Source organism: Oncorhynchus mykiss, chromosome 21, assembly GCF_013265735.2.
Source record: "Oncorhynchus mykiss isolate Arlee chromosome 21, USDA_OmykA_1.1, whole genome shotgun sequence".
Classification (NCBI taxonomy): Eukaryota; Metazoa; Chordata; class Actinopteri; order Salmoniformes; family Salmonidae; genus Oncorhynchus; species Oncorhynchus mykiss.
This window is the reverse complement of record NC_048585.1, coordinates 35,684,635-35,699,326: the sequence shown is the minus strand read 5'-3', so window position 1 is coordinate 35,699,326 and position 14,692 is coordinate 35,684,635. Positions and strand designations below refer to the sequence as shown.

General features: G+C 42.8%; 1 protein-coding gene across 1 annotated transcript; it reads left to right on the top strand.

The window, feature by feature from the left end:
* Nucleotides 1-6,504: 6,504 nt before the first annotated feature.
* Nucleotides 6,505-14,489, top strand: LOC118942922 (oligosaccharyltransferase complex subunit ostc-like). The gene is made up of 3 exons (XM_036957706.1): nt 6,505-6,637; nt 6,791-6,988; nt 14,251-14,489. The coding sequence occupies exons 1-3, from the start codon at nt 6,588-6,590 to the stop codon at nt 14,267-14,269; spliced, it is 267 nt and encodes an 88-aa protein (XP_036813601.1). The 5' UTR covers nt 6,505-6,587; the 3' UTR covers nt 14,270-14,489.
* Nucleotides 14,490-14,692: the final 203 nt, after the last annotated feature.

The following is a 14,692-nucleotide window of genomic DNA, read 5'->3' as shown; positions in this document are numbered from 1 at the left end:
TGGGATTTTTGCTCACCGTTCTTGTCATCATTTTGACCCCACGGGGTGAGATCTTGCGTGGAGCCCCAGATTGAGGGAGATTATCAGTGGTCTTGTATGTCTTCCATTTCCTAATAATTGCTCCCACAGTTGATTTCTTCAACCAAGCTGCTTACCTATTGCAGATTCAGTCTTCCCAGCCTGGTGCAGGTCTACAATTTTGTTTCTGGTGTCCTTTGACATTTCTTTGGTCTTGGCCATAGTGGAGTTCGGAGTGTGACTGTTTGAGGTTGTGGACAGGTGTCTTTTATACTGATAACAAGTTCAAACAGGTGCCATTAATACAGGTAACGAGTGGAGGACAGAGGAGCCTCTTAAAGAAGAAGTTACAGGTCTGTGAGAGCCAGAAATCTTGCTTGTTTGTAGGTGACCAAATACTTATTTTCCACCATAATTTGCAAATAAATTCATAAAAAATCCTACAATGTGATTTTCTGGATTTTTTTTCTCATTTTGTCTGTTGTAGTTGAAGTGTACCTATGATGAAAATTACAGGCCTCTCTGATCTTTTTAAGTGGGAGAACTTGCACAATTGGTGGCTGACTAAATACTTTTTTGCCCCACTATACATACATAGTCAACAAAATGCACCTATACCAAAAATGAAGTATTACTCTTCAACTCTCAATACTCCTGTCCGAGTTTCCGTGCCAACACAGAGGCCATGTCCATCAGCATACATACATACATACATACATACATACAAGTATTCAGACCCTTTACTCAGTACTTTGTTGAAGCACCTTTTGGAAGCGATTACAGCTTCGAGTCCTCTTGGGTATGACGCTACAAGCTTGTCACCTTTATTTGGGGAGTTTCTCCCATTTACCTCTGCAGACCCTCTCAAGCTCTCAGGTTGGATGGGGAGCGTCGCTGTATAGCTATTTTCAGGTCTCTCCAGAGATGTTCGATCGGGTTCAGGTCTGGGCTTTGGCTGAGCCTCTCAAGGACATTCATAGAATTGTCCTGAAGCCACTCCTGCGTTGTCCTGGCTGTGTGCTTAGGTTCATTGTCCTGTTGGATGGTGAACCTTCGCCCCAGTCTAAGGTCCTGACCGCTCTGGAGCAGGCTTTCATCAAGGATCTCTGTACTTTGCTCCGTTCATCTTTCCCTCGATCTTGACTAGTCTCCCAGTCCCTGCCGCTGAAAAACATCCCCACAGCATGATGCTGCCACCACCGTGCTTCACCGTAGGGATGGTGGCAGGTTTCCTCCAGATGTGACGCTTGGCATTCAGGCCAAAAAGTTCAATCAGGGTTTTATCAGAGCATATAATCTTGTTTCTCATTGTTTGAGACTCTTTAGGTACCTTTTGGCAAACTCCATGCCGGCTGTCATGTGCCTTTTACTCAGGAGTGGCATTTGTCTGGTCACTACCATAAAGGCCTGATTGCTGGAGTGCTGCAGAGATGGTTGTCCTTCTGGAAGGTTGTCGAATCTCCACAGAGAAACTCTGGAGCAACTGTTAGTGACCATCAGGTTCTTGGTCAACTCCCTGACCAAGGCCCTTCTCCCTCGATTGCTCATTTCGGCTGGGCGGCCACCTCTTGGTGGTTCCAAACTTCTTCCATTTTAAGAATGATGGAGGCCACTGTGTTCTTGGGGACCTTCAATGCTGCAGGTGTGGCATATCAAGAAGCTGATTAACCTGTCTAAGAGGAACCCCTCGCCAACAGCCAATGAAATTGCAGGGCGCCAATTACAAATCAACAGAAATCTCATAAATCAAATTTCTAAAACATACAAGTATTAGGCACCATTTTAAAGTAAAAAAATCTTGTTAATCCAGCCACAGTGTCTGATTTCAAAAATGCTTTACAGCGGAAGCTCCACAAACGATTATGTTAGGTCACCACCAACTCACAGAAAAACCCAGCCATTTTTCCAGCCAAAGAGAGGAGTCACAAAAAGCACCAATAGAGATAAAATTAATCACTAACCTAACCTCATATTTATATCCAAAAATCTTATTTTACATTGGCGTGTTACTCTCAGTAGTTCCAAAACATGCAGTGATATTGCAGAGAGCCACATGAATTCACAGAAATACTCATTATAAATGTCGATGAAAATACAATTGTTAGGCATGGAAATATAGATACACTTCTCCTTAATGCAACCGCTGTGTCAGATTTCAAAAAAACTTTACGGAAAAAGCATCATCTGAGAACGGCGCTCGGAGCCCAAACCAGCCAGAGAAATATCCGCCATGTTGGGTAGTCAACATTATTCATAAATAGCATTATAAATATTCACTTACATTTGATGATCTTCATCAGAATGCACTCCCAGGAATCGCAGTTCCACAATAAATGCTTGTTTTGTTCGATAATTTCCATTTATGTCCATTTATCTCCAATAGCTTCTTTTGTTAGGGCGTTTGGTAAACAAATCCAAATGCGCGATCTGGTCCATTCGGACGAAACGTTCAAAAAGTTATATTACAGGTCGAAGAAACTTGTCAAACTAAGTATAGAATCAATCTTTAGGATGTTTTTATCATAAATCTTCTATAATGTTCCAACCAGAGAATTCCATTGTCTGTAGAAAAGCAATGGAACGAGAGCGAACTCTCAAGTGAAAGTGCGTGACTTAGAACGAGGCTGTAGGCAGACCCCTTAGTCAAACATCTCCCATCCGACCCCCCCCCCTTTCACATGAGAAGCCTGAAACAACGTTCTAAAGACAGGGGACATCTAGTGGAAGCCGTAGGAAGTGCAACATAACCAATATCCCACTGTCTATTCAATAGGGGTGATTTAAAATACTACAAACCTCAGACTTCCCACTTCCTGTTTTGTATTTTTTTCTCAGATTTTTCCCTGCCATATGAGTTCTGTTATACTCACAGACATCATTCAAACAGTTTTAGAAACTTCGGAGTGTTTTCTATCCAATACTAATAATAATATGCATATATTAGCATCTGGGGCTGAGTAGGAGGCAGTTCACTCTGGGCACGCTATTCATCCAAAAGTGAAAATGCTGCCCCCTAAGAAGTTAAACAACATGATTATTACACAGGAGCACCTTGTGCTGGGGACAAAAGGCCACTCTAAAATGTGCAGTTTTGTCACACAACACAATGCCACAGATGTCTCAAGTTGAGGGAGTGTGCAAATGGCATGCGGACTGCAGGAATGTCCAGCAGAGCTGTTGCCAGAAAATGTAATGTTAATTTCTTTACCATAAGCCGCCTCCAACGCTTTATTGGAGAATTTGGCAGTACGTCCAATCGTCCTCACAACCGCAGACCACATGTATGGCGTTGTGTGGGCGAACGGTTTGCTGATGGCAACATTGTGAACAGAGTGCCCAATGGTGGTGGTGGGGTTATGGTATGGTCAGTTATAAGCAACAGACAACGAACACAATTGCATTTTAGTGATGGCAATTTGAATGCACAGAGATACTGTGACGGGATTTCGAGGCCCACTGTCGCCCCATTTGTCCTCCATCACCTCATGTTTCAGCATGATAATGCACGGCCCCATGTCGCAAGGATCTGAACACAATTCCTGGAAGCTGAAAATGTCCTAGTTCTTCCATAGCCCATTGAACATGTTTGGGATGCTCTTGATTGACATGCGCAGCGTGTTCCAGTTCCCACCAATATCCAGCAACTTCGCACAGCCATTGTAGAGGACTGGGACGACATTCCACAGTCCACAATCAAAAGCCTGATCAACTCTATGCGAAGGAGATGCAGTGCTGCATGAGGCAAATGGTGGTCACACCAGATACTGACCGGTTTTCTGATCCACGCCTCTACCTTTTTGTTAAGTTACCAACAGATGCATATCTGTATTCCCAGTCATTTGAAATACATATATTAAAACTAGCCTAACATACTGACCTGACCTGACATACTCACGCTGCGTGCGCAAGCTGTACACATACATGTTATTCAATCATTGCAGCCAAGTCCCATCTCTCCCATCTCCTCATTGGTTTTTAGGAGCATATACCCACATAGGTGATTGAAAGATGAGCTGAGGTCTACACTAGAGTCCAGTGAGTAGTGGTAATGCACCTTAAAGTTTGTTGTCAACCGCTATATAAAGTCCAAAGAAAAAGACTGAAATGGGAGAGATTACGAGAAACAAACTCGGTTTACCGTTTTATGTGTGGATTAATTGTCGGAGTAGAGGACCTTGTGCATTTCAGGTAAAAAAACAACCCAACGTTTATATCACAGGGCAAATTAGCTAGAAACAGCATGCTAGCTAGTGAAATTGCCATACATTTTTGCTTATCGACCTGTCCCCAAGTGAATATAATTGGTTCAGAGTTTGTTTTGATATTTCAACCTGTGTCCTGCACGCGATGGCGGACGCATGCACGGTCTGGTCAGCATCTAACTTTACCTCTGTACCTAACTAGAGGTTGACCGATTATGATTTTTCAACACCGATACTTTTTAAATTACATTTTTTGTAATAATGACAATTACAACAATACTGAATGAACACTTATTTTAACTTAATATAATACATCAATAAAATCAATTTAGCCTCAAATAAATAATGAAACATGTTCAATTTGGTTTAAATAAGGCAAAAACAAAGTGTTGGAGAAGAAAGTAAAAGTGCAATATGTGCCATGTAAGAAATCTAACGTTTAAGTTCCTTGCTCAGAACATGAGAACATATGAAAGCGGTGGTTCCTTTTAACATGAGTCTTCAATATTCCCAGGTAAGAAGTTTTAGGTTGTAGTTATTATAGGAATTATAGGACTATTTCTCTCTATACCATTTGTATTTCATTAACCTTTGACTATTGGATGTTCTTACAGACACTTTAGTACTGCCAGTGTAACAGTATAGCTTCCGTCCCTCTGCTCGCTCCTACCTGGGCTCGAACCAAGAACAAATCGACAACAGCCACCCTCGAAACAGCGTTACCCATGCAGAGCAAGGGGAACAACCACTCCAAGTCTCAGAGCGAGTGACGTTTGAAACGCTATTAGCGTGCACCCCGCTAACTAGCTAGCCATTTCACATCGGTTACACCAGCCTAATCTCGGGAGTAAATAGGCTTGAAGTCATAAACAGCGCAATGCTTGAAGCATTGCGAAGAGCTGCTGGCAAAACGCACGAAAGTGCTGTTTGAGTGAATGCTTACGAGCCTGCTGGTGCCGCCTACCACCGCTTAGTGAGACTGCTCTATCAAATCATAGACTTAGTTATAACTTAATAACACAGAAATACGAGCCTTAGGTCATTAATATGGTAGAATCTGGAAACTATCATCTCGAAAACAAGACGTTTATTATTTCGGTGAAATACGGAACCGTTCCGTATTTTATCTAACGGGTGGCATCCTTAAGTCTAAATATTCCTGTTACATTGCACAACCTTTAATATTATGTCATAATTACGTAAAATTCTGGCAATTTAGGCGGCCCAAACTGTTGCATATACACTGACTGCGTGCAATGAACGCAAGAGAAGTGACACAATTTCACCTGGTTAATATTGCCTGCTAACCTGGATTTCTTTTAGCTAAATATGCAGGTTTAAAAATATATACTTCTGAGTATTGATTTTAAGAAAGGCATTGATGTTTATGGTTAGGTACACATTGGAGCAACGACAGTCCTTTTTCACGAATACGCACCGCAGGACACGCTAGGTAAACTAGTAATATCATCAACCATGTGTAGTTAACTAGTGATTATGATTGAATGATTGTTTTTTATAAGATAAGTTTAATGCTAGCTAGCAACTTACCTTGGCATACTGCATTTGCGTAACAGGCAGGCTCCTCGTGGAGTGCAATGTAATTCGGTGGTTAGAGCGTTTGACTAGTTAACTGTAAGGTTGCAAGATTGAATCCCCGGGCTGACAAGGTAAAAATCTGTCGTTCTGCCCCTGAAAAAGGCAGTTAACTGAATAAGAATGTGTTCTTAACTGACTTGCCTAGTTAAATAAAGATTAAATAAAGGTGTAAAAAAAATAAAAATCGGCCAAATCGGTGTCCAGAAATACCGATTTCCGATTGTTATGAAAACTTGAAATCGTCCATTCCGATTAACCGGTCGACCTCTATACCTAACTATATAACTACAGGCACTCTTTAAAAGTCAGGTAAACAATACTGTGGATAATTTGTGTCATTTTGAGCAGCTGAAGGAGTTAACTTTACATTTAATTTTATTCAACAGACAAAATTAACATTTTACAAGATTTTGCAAGAATTCATTTCAGGCTGTATATACCAATTGTGTATTACAGCCTGATTAATTACACTAGGTAATGTTAAACTATATTCTAAGAGTAACTTCCCCCACACTGTGGCTAATGAACCTTGAGTCATTTATTAGGCGATTTGTATAGGCTACTTGAAGAAAGCCAGCTCATGGTCTGGGCTAGCATTGCACCTTCTTTTGCCCTCGCACATCACGTTTACCATGCCAATGCATAGCTAACTATTGATTTTCTATCTAGTTACTTTAGCTAAATATTTTGAAGGGCTTTCATCGTGTCTCTCTCCCATCTGCAGGCATCATTTACGATGTCATTGTGGAACCACCTAGTGTGGGTTCAATGACTGATGAACATGGGCACCAGCGGCCTGTTGCGTTTTTGGCATACAGGTAAGTACGCTGGCCCTTTGCCAGTGTATGCTGTTCCTGCATTGTCAATGCTTGGGGCCATCATTTACCCCATTTATCATAATTATCTGCATTGTATTGCCAAATATGTAAAGGGTAGTCATAAACACTTTATTTGTTCTCTTTCACATGAAGAGTGAATGGCCAGTACATCATGGAAGGGTTGGCCTCCAGTTTCCTCTTCACTATGGGAGGCTTGGGCTTCATAATCCTGGATCGCTCCAATGCCCCAAACATCCCTAAACTCAACCGCTTCCTCCTGCTGTTCATTGGTTTTGTAAGCGTCCTGCTCAGCTTCTTCATGGCCAGGGTGTTCATGAGAATGAAACTGCCGTAAGTAATCTCTTGTGAAGATTTATTAGGATGCCTCCAAACCAAAACACATGAAACAAATGTCTGTGGGGTGAGGAGAAATTAGCTATTTTCTGATGGACAGCACAACACAAACCTAGGCCCTTCCCCAACACACTGCTCCCATTGAAAACCATTAAGTTGCTGCGTTTTTTAAAAATGTGTTTGTCTAGTTTGAAGACGACCTAATCGTCACAATGCAAGCAACACTCTTGATAGGATGGTTGAGATGGATGTTTGGGTGTTGCACAACCACTCAAAAGATGTACAGTGGGGCAAAAAAGTATTTAGTCAGCCACCAATTGTGCAAGTTCTCCCACATAAAAATATGAGAGAGGCCTGTAATTTTCATCATAGGTACACTTCAACTATGAAATACAAAATGAGGGAAAAAAATCCAGAAAATCACATTGTAGGATTTTTAATGAATTTATTTGCAAATGATGGTGGAAAATAAGTATTTGGTCAATAACAAAAGTTTATCTCAATACTTGTTATATACCCTTTGTTGGCAATGACAGAGGTCAAACGTTTTCTGTAAGTCGTTCACAAGGTTTTCACACACTGTTGCTGGTATTTTGGCCCATTCCTCCATGCAGATCTCCTCTAGAGCAGTGATGTTTTGGGGCTGTTGCTGGGCAACACAGACTTTCAACTCCCTCCAAAGATTTTCTATGGGGTTGAGATCTGGAGACTGGCTAGGCCACTCCAGGACCTTGAAATGCTTCTTTCGAAGCCACTCCTTCGTTGCCCGGGCGGTGTGTTTGGGATCATTGTCATGCTGAAAGAACCAGCCACGTTTCATCTTCGATGCCCTTGCTGATGGAAGGAGGTTTTCACTCAAAATCTCACGATACATGGCCCCATTCATTCTTTCCTTTACACGGATCAGTCATCCTGGTCCCTTTGCAGAAAAACAGCCCCAAAGCATGATGTTTCCACCCCCATGGTGTTCTTTGGATGCAACTCAGCATTCTTTGTCCTCCAAACACGACGAGTTGAGTTTTTACCAAAAAGTTCTATTTTGGTTTCATCTGACCATATGACATTCTCCCAATCTTCTTCTGGATCATCCAAATTCTCTAGCGAACTTCAGACGGGCCTGGACATGTACTGGCTAAGCAGGGGGACACGTCTGGCACTGCAGGATTTGTGTGACTGATGGTAGGCTTTGTTACTTTGGTCCCAGCTCTCTGCAGGTCATTCACTACATCCCCCCGTGTGGTTCTGGGATTTTTGCTCACCGTTCTTGTCATCATTTTGACCCCACGGGGTGAGATCTTGCGTGGAGCCCCAGATTGAGGGAGATTATCAGTGGTCTTGTATGTCTTCCATTTCCTAATAATTGCTCCCACAGTTGATTTCTTCAACCAAGCTGCTTACCTATTGCAGATTCAGTCTTCCCAGCCTGGTGCAGGTCTACAATTTTGTTTCTGGTGTCCTTTGACATTTCTTTGGGCTTGGCCATAGTGGAGTTTGGAGTGTGACTGTTTGAGGTTGTGGACAGGTGTCTTTTTTACTGATAACAAGTTCAAACAGGTGCCATTAATACAGGTAATGAGTGGAGGGCAGAGGAGCCTCTTAAAGAAGAAGTTACAGGTCTGTGAGAGCCAGAAATCTTGCTTGTTTGTAGGTGACCAAATACTTATTTTCCACCATGATTTGCAAATAAATTCATTAAAAAATCCTACACTGTGATTTTCTGGATTTTTTTCTCATTTTGTCTGTCATAGTTGAAGTGTACCTATGATGAAAATTACAGGCCTCTCATCTTTTTAAGTGGGAGAACTTGCACAATTGGTGGCAAACTAAATACTTTTTTGCCCCACTGTACATATGAGTAATGTAGGATATGTAAACATTGTATTAATTGGAATTGTTTAAAGTGGCTAGTGATACATGTTTTACATCAATTTCCATTATTAAAGTGAGTTGGAGTTGAGTCAGTATGTTGGCAGCAGCCACTCAATGTTAGTGGTGGCTGTTTAACAGTCTGATGGCCTTGAGATAGAAGCTGTTTTTCAGTCACTCGGTCCCTGCTTTGATGCACCTGTACTGACCTCGCCTTCTGGATGATAGCGGGGTGAACAGGCAGTGGCTTGGGTGGTTGTTGTCCTTGATGATCTTTATGGCCTTCCTGTGACATCTGGTGGTGTAGGTGTCCTGGAGGGCAGGGAGTTTGCCCCCGGTTATGCAGACCTCACTACCCTCTGGAGAGCCTTACGGTTGTGGGTGGAGCAGTTGCCGTACCAGGCGGTGATACAGCCCGACAGGATGCTCTTGATTATGCATCTGTAGAAGTTTGAGTGCTTTTGGTGACAAGCCAAATTTCTTCAGCCTCCTGAGGTTGAAGAGGCTCTGCTGCGCCTTCTTCACAACGCTGTCTGTGTGGGTGGACCAATTCAGTTTGTCCGTGATGTGTACGACGAGGAACTTAAAACTTACTACCCTCTCCACTCGTTGATGTGGATAGGGGGGTGCTCCCTCTGCTGTTTCCTGAAGTGATCTCCTTTGTTTTGTTGACGTTGAGTGTGAGGTTATTTTCCTGACACCACACTCCAAGGGCCCTCACCTCCTCCCTGTAGGCCGTATCGTTGTTGTTGGTAATCAAGCCTACCACTGTAGTGTCGTCCGCAAACTTGATGATTGAGTTGGAGGCGTGCATTGCCATACACTCGTGGGTGAACAGGGAGTACAGGAGAGGGCTCAGAACGCACCCTTGTGGGGCCCCAGTGTTGAGGATCTGCGGGGTAGAGATGTTGTTACCTACCCTCACCACCTGGGGGCGGCCCGTCAGGAAGCCCAGTTCCCAGTTGCACAGGGCGGGGTCGAGACCCAGGGTCTCGAGCTTGATGACGAGGTTGGAGGGTACTATGTTGTTAAATGCTGAGCTGTAGTCGATGAACAGCATTCTCACATAGGTATTCCTCTTGTCCAGATGGGTTAGGGCAGTGTGCAGTGTGGTTGCGATTGCGTCGTCTGTGGACCTATTCGGGCGGAAAGCAAATTGGAGTGGGTCTAGCGTGTCAGGTAGGGTGGAGGTGATATGGTCCTTCACTAGTCTCTCAAAGCACTTCATGATGACGGAAGTGAGTGCTACAGTTACCTTAGCTTTCTTGGGAACAGGAACAATGGTGGTCCTCTTGAAGCATGTGGGAACAGCAGACTGGGATAAGGATTGATTGAATATGTCCATTAACACACCAGCCAGCTGGTCTGAGGATGCAGCTGGGGATGCCGTCTGGGCCTGCAGCCCTGCAAGGGTTAACACATTTAAATGTTTTACTCACATCGGCTGCAGTGAAGGAGAGTCCGCAGGTTTTGGTAGCGGGCCATGTCAGTGGCACTGTATTGTCCTCAAAGAAAAGCAAAGAAGTTATTTTGTCTGTCTCGAAGCAAGACATCCTGGTCCGCGACGGGGCTGGTTTTCTTTTTGTAACCCGTGATTGACTGTAGACCCTGCCACATACCTCTTGTGTCTGAGCCGTTGAATTGCAACTCTACTTTGTCTCTATACTGACTCTTAGCTTGTTTGATTGCCTTGTGGAGGGAATTGCTACACTGTATTCGGTCATGTTTCCGGTCACCTTGCCCTGGTTAAAAGCAGTGGTTTGCGCTTTCAGTTTCGCGCGAATGCTGCCATCAATCCACGGTTTCTGGTTTGGGAATGTTTTAATAGTTGCTGTGGGTACGACATCGCCGATGCACTTTCTAATGAACTCGCTCACCGAATCAGCGTATTCGTCAATGTTGTTGTTGGACGCAATGCGGTACATATCCCAATCCACGTGATCGAAGCAGTCTTGAAGCGTTGAATCAGATTGGTCGGACCAGCGTTGAACAGACCTGGGCCCGGGAGCTTCTTGTTTTAGTTTCTGTCTGTAGGCTGGAAGCAACAAAATTGAGTCGTGGTCAGCTTTTCCGAAAGGAGGGCGGGGGAGGGCCTTATATGCATCGCGGAAGTTAGAATAACAATGATCCAGGGTTTTACCAGCCCTGGTTGCACAAATGATATGCTGATATAATTTAGGGAGTCTTGTTTTCAGATTAGCCTTGTTAAAATCCCCAGCTACAATGAATGCAGCCTCAGGATATGTGGTTTCCAGTTTACATAGAGTCAAATAAAGTTTGTTCAGGGCCATCTGTGTCTGCTTGGGGGGAAATATATACGGCTGTGATTATAATCGAAGAGAATTCCCTTGGTAGATAATGCGGTCGACATTTGATTATGAGGAATTCTAAATCAGGTGAACAGAAGGACTTGAGTTCCTGTATGTTGTTATGATCACATCACGTCTCGTTAATCACAAGGCATACCCCCCCCCGCCCTTCTTCTTACCAGAAAGATGCTTGTTTCTGTCGGCGCGATGCGTGAAGAAACCAGCTGGCTGCACCGACTCCGATAGCGTTTCTCGAGTGAGCCATGTTTGCGTGAAGCAAAGAACGTTACAGTCTCTGATGTCTCTCTGGAATGCTACCCTTGCTCGGATTTCATCAACCTTGTTGTCAAGAGACTGGACATTGGCGGGTAGTATGCTAGGGAGTGGTGCGCGATGTGCCCGTCTCCGGAGCCTGACCAGAAGACCGCTTCGTTTGGTCACCTCCCTGACCAAGGCCCTTCTCCCCGAATTGCTTAGTTTGGCTGGGCGGTCAGCTCTAGGAAGAGTCTTGGTGGTTCCAAACTTCTTTGATTTAAGAATGGAGGCCACTGTTTTCTTGAGGACCTTCAATGCTGAGGAAATGTTTTGGTAACCTTCCCCAGATCTGTGCCTCGACACATTCCTGTCTCGGAGCTCTACGGACAATTCCTTCGACCTCATGGCTTGGTTTTTGCCCTGACATGCACTGTCAACTGTGGGACCTTATATAGATAGGTGTGTTCCTTTCCAAATCATGTCTAATCAATTGAATTTACCAAAGGTGGACTCTAATGAAGTTGTAGAAACAAGGATGATCAATTGAAACGAGATGAACCTGAGCTAAATTTTGAGTCTTATTGCAAAGGGTCTGAATACTTATGTAAATAAGGCTTTTCCGTTTGGCGTATTGTGTATAGGTTGATTTTTTTTAAATATATTTTTTTACAATTTAATCCAGTTTAGAATAAGGCTGTAACAACATGTGAAAAACGAACTGATAGTTATACACAAAGCAATAATTTTACTTCTTGTTTTTTCTCTATTGCCATTGTCTTGGCTGGAAGAAGATTTAGTGAATTGGGAGGTGCAGAGTGAGAATACAGTAGGGGGAGTGCAAGTGATTCTCAAATGTAATGTTGTATGTGTTCTCAACACTCGTCCTCGCTAGAACGTCTTCGGGGAATGCACTCGGCGCATGAGTGTGGAGCACGGTAGTATGCATATAAAGAAACACCCACTGTTTTTGACTCTATGATAATGTTGGCAAAACACAATGGATGTATCTCCAAATGCCACCCTATTCCCTAATATAGTACACTACTATTAACCGGGGCCCATACTTCCCTGGCAAAACTAGTGCACTATATATGGATGTTTAAAAAAAAAAAAAAAAAGATTTAACCTTTATATAACTAGGCAAGTCCGTTAAGAACAAATTCTTATTTACAATGACGGCCTAGGAACACTGGGTTAACTGCCTTGTTCAGGGGCGGAACGACAGATTTTACCTTGTCAGCACGGGGATTTGATCTAGCAACCTTTCGGTTACTGGCCCAATGCTCTAACCACTAGGCAACCTTACGCCCCAATAGGGTGCGGTCATTTGGTACAAAACCTAAGACTATCAAATATCGAAGGAAGCTAAATATAGGCCTATCCCATTGGGCACCCGACGTCAAGTCAACATCCATTCCACGTTGGTTCAACGTAATTTTGTGCGTGCCCAGTGGGATATCTAAAAATCTGTATTTTGAGTGGAACATCCCTTGTCAAGGCACAGTAGTGTTGTCATCTAAATTAGAGCTGTTGCATTAGCAGAATGTGATGCTCATATTTCAAATTATGTGATATCATTGGAATGGAAAAGGCGCAATTCTCGCTCACCATTAAACTCATTATTTTATTTAAACAACTATTAAACGCTTGACATTTCAGCCTTCATCAGAACAATGACACATAGGGAATAGACAAGTACATGTAGGGATGGGGGGGAGACAATTAGGGAGAACTCTATTCAGCTGGCAGTGCCAATGAGAGGTGTGGCAGTCAATTCAAGTAGGTCCTGAGGTACTGTGGTCAAAGGCAAAATACAGACTAGAAAACAATAATGCAATGGAAAATGCTATGCAATCAAATTACAACTGCAAAAGATAGTGAAGATGTAAAATCATTGCATTGTTCAGGAACACGTATTTGTTCAAAAAAAAATGTCCTTGAAGGCAGATAAAGCACATATGCGTTTTATAATAAGATCAAACACTTTTGCATGTGAACTGGGAATCCTAAGTCATTACTCCACATGCTTGACATACATCACTTTGTTTTGAGCTGACTTCGCTTTCAGCTTTGAACTGGACACCTGGCTCAAACCCAGGAGGTGTTTTTCACCTGATTCAAACTCCTTATGACCTGTGAATCGGGCCAGCTTAATCAATGTTCTGATGAAGGCCATTGATAAATGCTGAAACATCAAGCTTTTACTAGTTGTTCAAATAAAATGTGTGTTTAGTGGTGAGTGAGCATTTCCCCTTTTCAACTCACGTTGGTTAAGCGCCCTCCACTTCCACGTTGGTTAAGCGCCCTCCACGATTCATCACTCCATGGTGATCTTAGGCTTGTGTGCTGCTGCTCAGCCATGAAACCCATTTCATGAAGCTCCCGACGAATAGTTATTGTGCTGACGTTGTTTCAAGAGGCAGTTTGGAACTCTGTAGTGAGTGTTGAAACAGAGATTTTTCCACTTCACAATAACAGCACTTAAAGCTCTAGCAAGGCAGAAATTTGAAGAACTGACTTGTTGGCATCCTATGACGGTACCACGTTAAGTCACTGAGCTCTTCAGTAAGGCCATTCTCTTGCCAAAGTTTGTCTATGAAGATTGCATGGCTGTGTGCTCAATTTTATACACCTGTCAGCAACTGGTATAGCTGAAGGGGTGTCCACATACTTTTGTATATATAGTGTGTATATCAATCAGTTATTTACCTGAACTGCTGACAAATATTTAAAGTTTTGTCATTGAGGATCCTCCTGTTAATTTTGACCGCACATGTTGGAAGCCTACTCTAATCTGTCTCTACCTTTCCTTTTTATATTTCCCTGCAGTGGGTACCTCATGGGTTAAAGATGGACACAACATATTCCAAAGATGAAGAAAGAAGTGCAAAGACATGTATAACTTGCACAATCACTGATTATGTAATAATGCTTCAATTGATTTATGCCAGCCTAAACATTCAACACAAATTTAAATTGCAAATTTAGAATTGACAGTAACATCCTTCCCGAGCAATACGTCTTTGACCATGTTTGAGTGATGTAATAAAGGCCAGTGCTGTCAAAAATGAGATTTCCTGTGTTTTATATATTTCCCAAGGTTTTAATAATAAATAAATATAATATGAAAATGATAATTGGTGGGATGGAGTTTTTGCCTGCCTGGTGACATTACCAGGCGGTATGATAATACAAGTTTTCCCAAACTCGGTCCTGGGGCCCCCCCGGGTACACATTTAGTTTTTTGCTTTCGCACTGCACAGTTGATTCA